Raw genomic sequence first — 10,145 nt, 5'->3', positions numbered from 1 at the left:
TTGTAGAAAATGAAACATTTCACAAGAATTAGTCGATTGTAGAATCTGTCAGCCCTTAGCCCTAGACGTCAAACAGGCAATGTCAATGTCAAGCGAACGTGAAAAAAATAGTAAAATGTACATCAACAGAGGTGCCGTCCGTCCGAAAAATGATTTTATAAAATAATCGAATAAATACTTCGCAGTTTCTCAAATATTACACAGTTTGCATATATGTACGATGTTCATAAAGACAGAAATATTAAAAGCGATTTCATTTAGGAATCCTGTTAAATTACCTTTTTCGTATTGGGTGCTAGTTATAATCAGATTTGCACTTACACTTTTGCCGCAGCGCGGTTATATACATCCGGACGAGTTTTTTCAAAATGTTGAGGTCCTCGCAGGTGAGTATTTACACATGTTATAGTTTTTGAAATGTTTTTTTAACCGCTTATTTGACGACTACAAATAAGGTAACTTTTAGCTAGAAACCAGTTTCGCCTAGTCCGGAGCAGTTAATTTTAAATTATAGCTATGAATTTAAATAACACATCAAATGTATTATTGAAAAAGCAATTGTTTTGTATTATATTGGTAACTTGGGATGTTTTTTGTTTTGTGATCAAATATTTTGTTGTAAATGAAGTTAGTAAGTACCTTGACTATCTTTGAATGCAGAATATAATGGGTACAGCAATAAAATTAATAAACAAAATGGATTTTACCAAAATTCATTTGTTCCTTTCTTTTGTTTTAGGTGATATTCTCACAATTGATATTGCAAGAACATGGGAGTTCAATCCAAAGTTCCCTATCAGGAACATATTTGTACCTAAAATGATACTCGGTCCACCTCTGCATTTCATTCGCATAGCTAACCCTTACACCAGACACTATTTCGACTTGGACCTCAAAACACCCTACTACTTGTTAGTGATCCCTCGAATTTTTATATGCTTACTATCTCTAATAAATGACTACTGTTTATATAAAATCTGTGTTCTATATGGACAGAATTTTAGAAACAGATTAAAGATTTTTGCTAGTTCATATGTAGTGTTTGTGTACTGCTGTCGAAGTTTCTCCAACACATTTGAAATGATATTCTTCTCCATGCTGCTCTACCTAGTAGCTGAATGCATGCTGAAATCAGATAAAGTTATCTATCACAATGAGTTTCTACAAGAGAAGTATGAGAAAGCGGCCACAGCTGTTGAGAAAGTTAAGATCTTCAAGCTGTCCACACATTTGCCTCAGCATTCTTTAAATAAAGTCATTGTCTTAGCTACTGTTGTAGTTATAGGGATTTTCAACCGGCCTACGTTTGTAGGTTTTGCATTCCCGCCAATATTTTTCTGGCTTCACCGAGGGCTAGGTTCTAAAGTAGTTGGGTTCAAAGATTTTCACTATAGGATATTTACGTTTATTGCGTGTGGCATTCCGATCGCTCTGTTGTTGATACTTGTTGATTCTGGGTACTATGGCTATGTGACAATGGCGGATATAGAATCGCTGAAGATTTCGTGGGACAACTGGGTGGTGACGCCGCTGAACTTCCTGCGGTACAACTCGGACATGCGCAACCTGACGCAGCACGGCCTGCACCCGCGCTGGCTGCACCTGGCCGTCAATGTACCATTGTTGTTTAATGTGCTCGGAGTTCTCGCCATCGTCACACTCACCGTCAACACTTACAGGTGAGATTCAACCTCCCACAAGTATTGCTTACCAGTCTGTTATGCAAAAGTGTGTTAAGTACATAGGATTTCCATAGCACTTAACACATTATTGCATAACAGTGTCCCTGTAGAGTACTAAAAAAATAAGCCAACTGGCAGTGTGCTGATTTACTACATTCCTCTTAAACGCACATTTAAAATATTTTTCCGCAATTAATAAATTGCCCGATTATTTTCAGGTTCATCCGCGGGCAATACAGCAAACTACCTCGAATCCAGAGTATTACAGGACTTATGCTTTTCTCATTGGTTATACCGATAGCCGTGTTGTCACTGTTCCCGCATCAGGAAGCGCGTTTCATCATTCCAGTGCTAATACCTCTGATATATCTGTACGGCAACCACCTACATGCCAACGAGAGCGACGGACCTAAAGCCAGGAAGTTCAAAACAACGCTGAGGTACACGTGGTACACATTAAACGCTCTACTCACTCTGTTCTTTGGCTTCGTACACCAAGGTGGCATATACCCCTTCTCGAACAGCCTCTACCACGAAATTAAAAACAACTATGGGGACCACACACATGTCATCACCACTCACAGCTATAGTATACCGACGTTTTTACTCCAGTTAGAGAGCACCACCAAGGTTTGGAAGGACAAGAAGACTGGCCACAAATACAGGCTTGCTCCAACCACTTTCATACACAAATATGGGTCTCTACCGATCGATGAACTATTTGTAAAGGTCGACGACGTTTTAACCAACGCTGAAATGTTGCTTCATGACTACAAAAAGAAGTACAGGTTCTATATCGCGTCCCCATGCTCTTTGGAACAAGACATTCGGTCGGTGGCCGCTAATTACCCCTACATTGAACTCATCGAAGACTTTACATACTACCCCCACTTTTGTACGGAGGCATTCCCGAACTTCCCAACGAAACACGATCAGTTTTGTGTCGAAAATAAATTTATACGAACGAACGAATCTCGAGCTGTAGATCTGAATATGTTACAAAGAATCTCATGCTTTTTTAAAAAGTTCTGCCTTCGCATTTATAAGGTAAAACCAGTAACGAAATATCGAATATAATTCTCATTTATGTCGTCTTCAAATGAACGATTCCATTAAGAAATATCTTAGTACATTTATCACATATGGCATTAACTATAGTTTAAGAACCGCCTAATTATTATTATTTAATTAATGCTCAATTCAAGTTTTATCATCAAAGACATTTATAAGTATTTATTAAACTAGAGATACGAGATTACTTCTACACCTTATTAAACAATAATATATCATGAAAATGTTATTGGATATATAAATATTGATCTGTCAGTACAGGTTGGCTAAAGTTTTATGAAACAGGCAACAGATATTCACTTTGTACCTAAGTTTGTGGATCTGAAATAGTAATTGATGTAATTAATATATTTAATTATTTAATGTACAAGAACATTGTCTCTGGTCAATGAATTCCACATTTGATATTTCAGCACTCTCTGTTTTGTATAGTTTAATTTTAACCTCATGCTACTTAAATGTATTTACAAAGTTATTTTAATTTATTTTATATTGTGCTCAAAACAGTTTACTTATTATTATTTTTACTTATTTTGTGTGAGCTAGCGGCTGAATGACGGGCTTTGTATGCATGTAGTAGTGCGTTGGAGTCCAAGCTAGTACCACTTAATTAATTAGTAAAATATTGTTTAATGTATTTTAATGGCCTGACATTTTATTTATTTACATCAAAAGGTTTGTAACTGAAAGATTAAAAAAGTCTATTAACTTCGAAACTATACACCAAAGAATATTTTCTTTGCTGCTAAGAAAAAAGTGTATGGCTTCCTGTAACGTTGCATTTAATTTGCGACTTTACTCTTCTGGTAATACAGTGCAATGTCGCGTAAATTCAAAATGAATAAATAGGATTATAAGTTTTTTCTGAAGCTCGTTCATGCACATCTAATGCAATTGTTTTAAATCTTATTTGCGTGTGTTCACTGCGTGATATTAACATATTTTAAGGCACTTTATTTTTAAAAGACATTTGTACACAATTATTTGCGTATACCTACGTTAATTAGTATATTAGTGTTTTGTTTTGTAACACAATAAGCGTTAACACTCAACACTTGTGTGCAAGTAGTTAGTCAATTTAGCTGAACAAATCGCATTGTATGTAGCATATTTGTGTTGTTGTGTTTTAAAGGCGCTAACGTCTTATGTTACCTATTTAAATTGACCAATGTATATTGCGAATCTTTACACAAATTGACTGCTTATTGCTATGTACGTAAAATAGGCTTTAGGTTATTATGTTTACAAATAAAGTCATTTTTGTTATAATTGTCATTTAATTATTTTTTTCGATTTCACTGGATTTGTTTCTGGTCAGCTAAGCTAAAGTAAGTATCAAAAAGCGGTAAGTATAATATCCTATGGAAAAAAGCTTATTTGTAAAACTATGGTTGGTACAATGCAGGTGTAAAAATCTGGTCGTGGACTGGATTAAATGAGAATTCATTCATGGGTATTATAAACTCTGAAACTTTAAGAGAGATCAGAAAGAATATCTATCATAAAACTTTCTTGAATGCCCTCAATAATACATACTTCACTTCTATTTGCTTAAATATTAGTCGGCAGTCTGATACAAAGTAGGGAGCCAGAAACCGTTCGTACCTAACGAACTCAAATGGCCCCTAATTACCATGATTTAATTTTGTCCGAAGTCATAGCAAAGAGTTGTTAGATGGCCTTAATTAACGATTCTAAAATTGTTTATTCTTATTTAAAGTTTCATAATTAAGCTAAAAAGGTATATTCTGGAGAATACCGATATAGATATTGTTATATAGCGTAGACATAGTAATCCTGTGGGCACACCATACTGAATCATCATCGTCATTCTAGCCTTTTTCCAACTATGTTGCGATTGGTTTCCAGTCGAACCGGATACCAGAGCCGGACCGAAATACCAGTGGTGTGGGCACACCACTCTGAATCAGAGTCCAAAAAGCCAAAATACCCATTTAGCGGGGCGGCTGCCACAGTGTCACTGTCACAATGTCAAACCGTCAAATTAGTCTTTCTCAAAAGTCAAAAGTTCAAAACAAAACAAAACGTGGACGTGACGTGCTGGGTTGTTGTGAATATTAAATGAACTGCGTTTAATGTATTAGAAGAGTTACAATGAATACTCAAAAAGAAATAGTACAATCAACTCTAGCGATGTCGCTAAAAGTTATTCGAATGTACGACTGGCTTCTGGACTTATACGTATTGGTTAGTATGAATTTATGAAAAACTGATCATTTATTTATGGGGATTCTTGCATAACTCTTAATTTAAACACTTCTTAATCTTATTTCCAGGACTTCTTTGTTGATAAACACTGGGACAAACTTCCGCAATGTTGGCGCGATACCTTCGAACATATGGATCCACAACATTTGGGTTACATTCTCTCCAACAAACCTTCTAACTTTAATACGGTGCTACCGTTATCATTCTTAGCCTTAATCAAATCAATAGATGCATTAACCTTACCACGCGAAAATCATAGTAAAAATATAAGTAAAAAAGAGGTTTATGATGTTGACACTTGCAAAAGTAATTCAAAGTTAAAGAATTTATTTTTAAAACACGTGAAGTTAAAAAAGAGACATGAAATTAGTCTGATGGCTGAAATAGTGGTGGATACAGCTTTGGAGACAGGCTGTAAGGCTGTCATAGACTTTGGCTCAGGTTTGGGTCACTTAGTGCGAGTGCTGGCTTACCGAGAGGATTTGTATGCAGCCGGGATTGAGTGCCAGACACAACTGACGGAGGAGGCTAGGTCTGTACCCTTGGTATGTATAAATGATAATTAAATATGATGATGATTTTGAAATAAAACAAAGAATTTTCTGCATCTAATATTTTTTATTAAAAAATAATCATCATCTTTTATTTTAGGAAACTTGACTTACAACTAGAGTATACAGCCAAGAAGCACCTTTCCGTTGAAGCTGTATCCAAACTCCATGGTCCACTGCACTTCAATGTTACATTGTCAAGTAACAAACAGCTATTGGAACTGCCATTACCAGAGACAATGAAGAACTATGGCCTAATAGGCCTCCATCCTTGTGGGGATTTGGGGCCCCTATTACTGAAACACTTTGTTGAAACAGATCACATAAAGTTCTTGTGTGTTGTTGGCTGTTGTTACATGAAGTTGTCATGTGGTGACAAGGGTCAAGGATACCCTATGAGTGATTATGTGAGACAGTTGGATAGTCACTTGTCTTTTGTCAGTAGAGAGATAGCTTGCCACTCAATAGATGTGTACTGTGAGAGGCTGAGGAGAGGCAATTATATTGATCTCAAGGTAACAGTAGACATTTATCAAAATGTTAATTAAAATAATTATATTGTTTGGAATTTGTTCACTTACTTTTTGAAACAAGCTATTTAGTTTGTAAGTTTTTATTGTTAAATTGTTTAATGGATAATTATTTTTAAATTTCAGGTACATGCATTTAGAGCAGCTCTGGAGAGGATCCTAGTCGAGCACAATCCTAAACTAAGACACGCAAAAGTACGCAGCATCAAACACTCAGATTCAATGACATTTGAAAAGTAAGATATGATTAATCACTACTTATATAACTTTGTAATTTGATTCCAAACATGTAGTGTGAAACCTTATCATAAAAGAAGACTGGGTTACCTCATTTTTTCAAAATGGTGTGGTAAATATTTATCTTGCCATTTAAACAATAATTTATTCTCAGATACTGCACTCTAGCTGTGGAACGCTTAAACCTGCCCCTGTCGGCGGCGGAGTGGGCCCGGGGCCACGCCGACCTGCGCCAGTGGCGCCGCGTAGTGGTGGTGTACACGCTGCGGCTTGCGCTGGCGCCGCTCGTCGAAACTGTCGTGTTACTTGATAGACTGCTGTATGTATTGGAGAAAGGTGAGTACAGACTCACGACTTTTTACTTAAATAAATGCGGACAACATCACATACATTATTCTGAACCCAAAGCAAGTTGCTAAAGCACTTGTGTTATGGAATTCAGATACAACGAAGGTACCACAAACACCCAGACCCGAGACAATGTAGAAATGTGAATTTTTACATTGACCCGACCGGGGTTCGAACCCGGGACCTCAGAGCTAGCGACACCTTGAAACCGCCTTGCGTACGCCACTCGACCACGGAGGTCTTAAACTGTTTTGTTTTACTGCTGGGCGACGACTGCCCGTAGGTGCTTTTTTCTATTTCGGATTAGGTTTAAAGAAATGTCCAACTGGCACTGACAAAAAGCTCTCGGTCCTCTTTTTGCTTTTATCATAATTAGAGGATCAAGTCAGTTCATGAAGTGTTGTTTCGCTAAAAAAACATCTCCCAATATCCCAACTCCAAATATGAAAGATGCTGAAAAAGCTATAAAGCTGAATTTTTAAAAACATTGTTCAAAATAAATCGCACATTACTACGTTTATATTTACGTTTAATGGTGGAGACAAAAATACACTTATTTGACATTCAAATACTTTACACATCATACAATTTGTATGTACAGAGCATCTATAGTTATACATATAAATTCGATTAAAAGGAAGCAAATAAATAAGTTTAGGCTAGATTTTATCTTTGGCACTTTAAAACTACATTTATTTAACTATTTGTACAGTGTGTGCGAAAATTGTAAGTAAATATTTATAGAGCATAGTTATATTTATATTACAAGAAATGCGATAATGTATTCCTATCTGTTTTTTTAAGATATAACCTTGGACACAAATCATTATCTTTAATAACTACGGTATAAAATATAAAACTAAGTCAGGTTAACAAATACAACTATATTAAGAATAGCCTAAATTATTACCTTTAAATTAAAATTGAACAAAAAAAAGTGATGTAAATAAATCCTCATGAATTTTTGAAATCGTAACACATAATCGTCATCCATAAATTTAAATAAATTCTTTTACTATTAAACATGAATAGTGCTGTAACGTATCACGTCTATTTGTTTACTTTCAGACTAAATTATGTTCTTATTCTAAGTACAATTATAACCATCAGTATTCACAATGCAACTTTAAATGTACAAATAAAATAATGTTAAGCTACATACACAAATAAACTTCTATTCTACACTATCTAATAAAATTCTGATCTCTCTTAGAGAGGATATAAGCTTTAGTAAATATGTAGCTATGTTTAAATATGACACTTATCTATTAACGTTTTAAGCACATTTTGGAGCGCATTTGTAATTGTATTTATAACGTACAAACTAAAACATTTAATTTAAATCTTATATTAATGTAATTGTAATGTGATAATGACACAATTTTATGGCGTATTATTATTTAATAATTTAATAATTACTACCTAATAACCAAGTGCAACAAGCAAATCATTAACAAATTGTTTCACCCAGTTAACATAAATACTTTTGTTTTTTAATTGCCTTTTTACTGTTGAGCATACTTACTAAATTTGTGTATACTTTTTTTTTCAGGCTTTTCCTGCGAAATATGGCCAGTATTCGATCCAAAGTTGTCGCCAAGAAATCATATAATAATCGCAAAAAGATAATTTTAACAAGTTCAAACTGTTTTACACATTAAGTATATTAATTTAACTATGGGGTTTCGTGTTCTTCGAATATGTCTTAAATTAGAAAAATGCATTCAATTTTATCATGTTTACAACCTATTTCGTTTTGTTCTTAAATTATACGAATATAGGCTTTATCACCTACGTATTTAAAATGTTTTTACAATAAATAATATATTCAATTACTTGTTTTTTGTATTTAGCCGGTACATGTGCTAGCTACATTTGTTTTTATAACCGTACACAAAAATAATGAAATGAATGACCGACTAAAGAGTAGGTATACTTTACGCCGTACATACAAAAACGGCGCCGCATATCATAATTAACGGCTTCTCTTTTAATTCGCAAGTGCAGAAACATATTAGTTATTACTTCTATTACGTGATTTGTGACTGAAGGGGCCTTAAACTAGACTTACTGTACATTCACTTAATTAATAATTTAAATATTACAAGTGAGAGAAGTGTCAGTACTAAACACTAAATAATGAATAAGCTCAAGCGATAAACAATAAATATTACATTTGTCTGCAAGTATATACAAACTTATAACTATTAACATAATGCTTAGGGAGCCTACTACCACATCTCAAAGTAATAATTCAATTGTGGAAAGGTGACAGCGCTATGCAGCTTAGAGCGGCGTCTCTTTCACACCTCCAATAATTCTCCTCAAGAAATCTTAACCGTGTGTATTAAATTGTACATTGGTGCTAATAAGTATGAGATTTACATTATTTAGAATTAAAGATACCAATATTCAAGATGTATTATTATTGTATTTGTGCCGAGGAACTGTAATTAACTAATTGATCAAGATTTTGTATTTTATTGTGCACGCAATTAGGGATAAGTACTAGTAATTGTTTATAGTTTAGTTAAATATTACCTATTTTCTATTCTTTACCATAATATGGGGATCTGGTCTTTATTCCGAAGATATTTGACGTATTTTGAACTCTGTTTTATTAAGTAAATTGTTCGACTGGTCAATGAAAATATTTAAACACCCCAATAAAATGTGAGTTAAAGAGAAATAAACTTACTGAGGGGACATAACTATAGACTTAAATAGTTATACAATACATTACTCAGACGTTCACATACATTGGCCGTTGTTGGTCGCTTACATGACACAAAAAAGGTGCTTTACAGTCGATATTACTTGGCAAGTTTGAAAAAAGCTCAATAGTTTAGGCGACACTTAAGACACATGAATTGTGTAATTGGTGGCCGGATGACATTAAAAAGTCTGCGGAACGGTTATCGAAAAAGAGGGCAATGTCAAGAGAAGAATGGAAAACGCTGGAGGAGGCCTTTGTGCTTAAAAACACGCCAATTAGTAATTCATATAATTGTGGATTTAGGTTTATTTTGGTTTTTGTTCTGTTAGCAATAAAGGCTAATAAAAAAAAAAATTGTTGGCCACAAAATTTGTGATCTTGTAAAATACGACTAATTAGCACTAGAGGGCGCTGATTCTAGAATAGCTGTCATATTTCAAGGAATTGTCCTGCAACAATAGTAGCTCTTTCAAAACATGCCAAGTTTCATCATTAGTTACGCGTATCTTAGTACTTAGGGTCGGTAGTCCGTGTGGAGTGCGTGGGGTCGTGTGTGTGTCTTGGCCGCGGGCATCACGCCGTGGCCGGGGGGGTGCGCGGCAGCATGGGCGGCTCCTCGTCCGAGTCGTCGGAGTGCACGCGCGTGAAGCGGCGCCGCTCCAGCAGCCGCCGCAGCTTGAACTCGCCGTGCCCGTACTCCCAGTGACGACGCGTCGCGCTTTTGCGACCTATTGGTAAATATGGTAACCTATTGATAGTAATATCTTGAGGTTACACCTAG

General features: G+C 35.3%; 2 protein-coding genes across 3 annotated transcripts; both read left to right on the top strand.

The window, feature by feature from the left end:
• The first annotated feature begins 33 nt into the window (after positions 1–33).
• Positions 34–4,028, top strand: LOC113501982 (GPI mannosyltransferase 4). Its single transcript, XM_026883322.1, has 3 exons — positions 34–386; positions 740–1,679; positions 1,901–4,028. Exons 1-3 carry the CDS (start codon positions 221–223, stop codon positions 2,757–2,759), a joined length of 1,965 nt encoding a protein of 654 aa, XP_026739123.1. The 5' UTR covers positions 34–220; the 3' UTR covers positions 2,760–4,028.
• A 722-nt stretch (positions 4,029–4,750) lies between these two features.
• Positions 4,751–8,483, top strand: LOC113501765 (protein RRNAD1). Of its 2 annotated transcripts, XM_026882993.1 has the most exons (6): positions 4,752–4,961; positions 5,051–5,514; positions 5,634–6,048; positions 6,190–6,299; positions 6,455–6,636; positions 8,201–8,483. In XM_026882993.1, the coding sequence occupies exons 1-6, from the start codon at positions 4,869–4,871 to the stop codon at positions 8,275–8,277; spliced, it is 1,341 nt and encodes a 446-aa protein (XP_026738794.1). In that variant the 5' UTR covers positions 4,752–4,868; the 3' UTR covers positions 8,278–8,483. The 2 variants fall into 2 exon arrangements, with proteins under 2 accessions (XP_026738795.1, XP_026738794.1); XM_026882994.1 differs by lacking the exon at positions 8,201–8,483 and having other exon boundaries at positions 4,751–4,961; positions 6,190–6,333; positions 6,419–6,477.
• The last annotated feature ends 1,662 nt before the right edge of the window (positions 8,484–10,145 follow it).

The sequence above is a fragment of the Trichoplusia ni genome, chromosome 16 (assembly GCF_003590095.1).
Source record: "Trichoplusia ni isolate ovarian cell line Hi5 chromosome 16, tn1, whole genome shotgun sequence".
NCBI lineage: Eukaryota > Metazoa > Arthropoda > Insecta > Lepidoptera > Noctuidae > Trichoplusia > Trichoplusia ni.
This window is presented reverse-complemented; position numbering and strand designations above follow the sequence as displayed.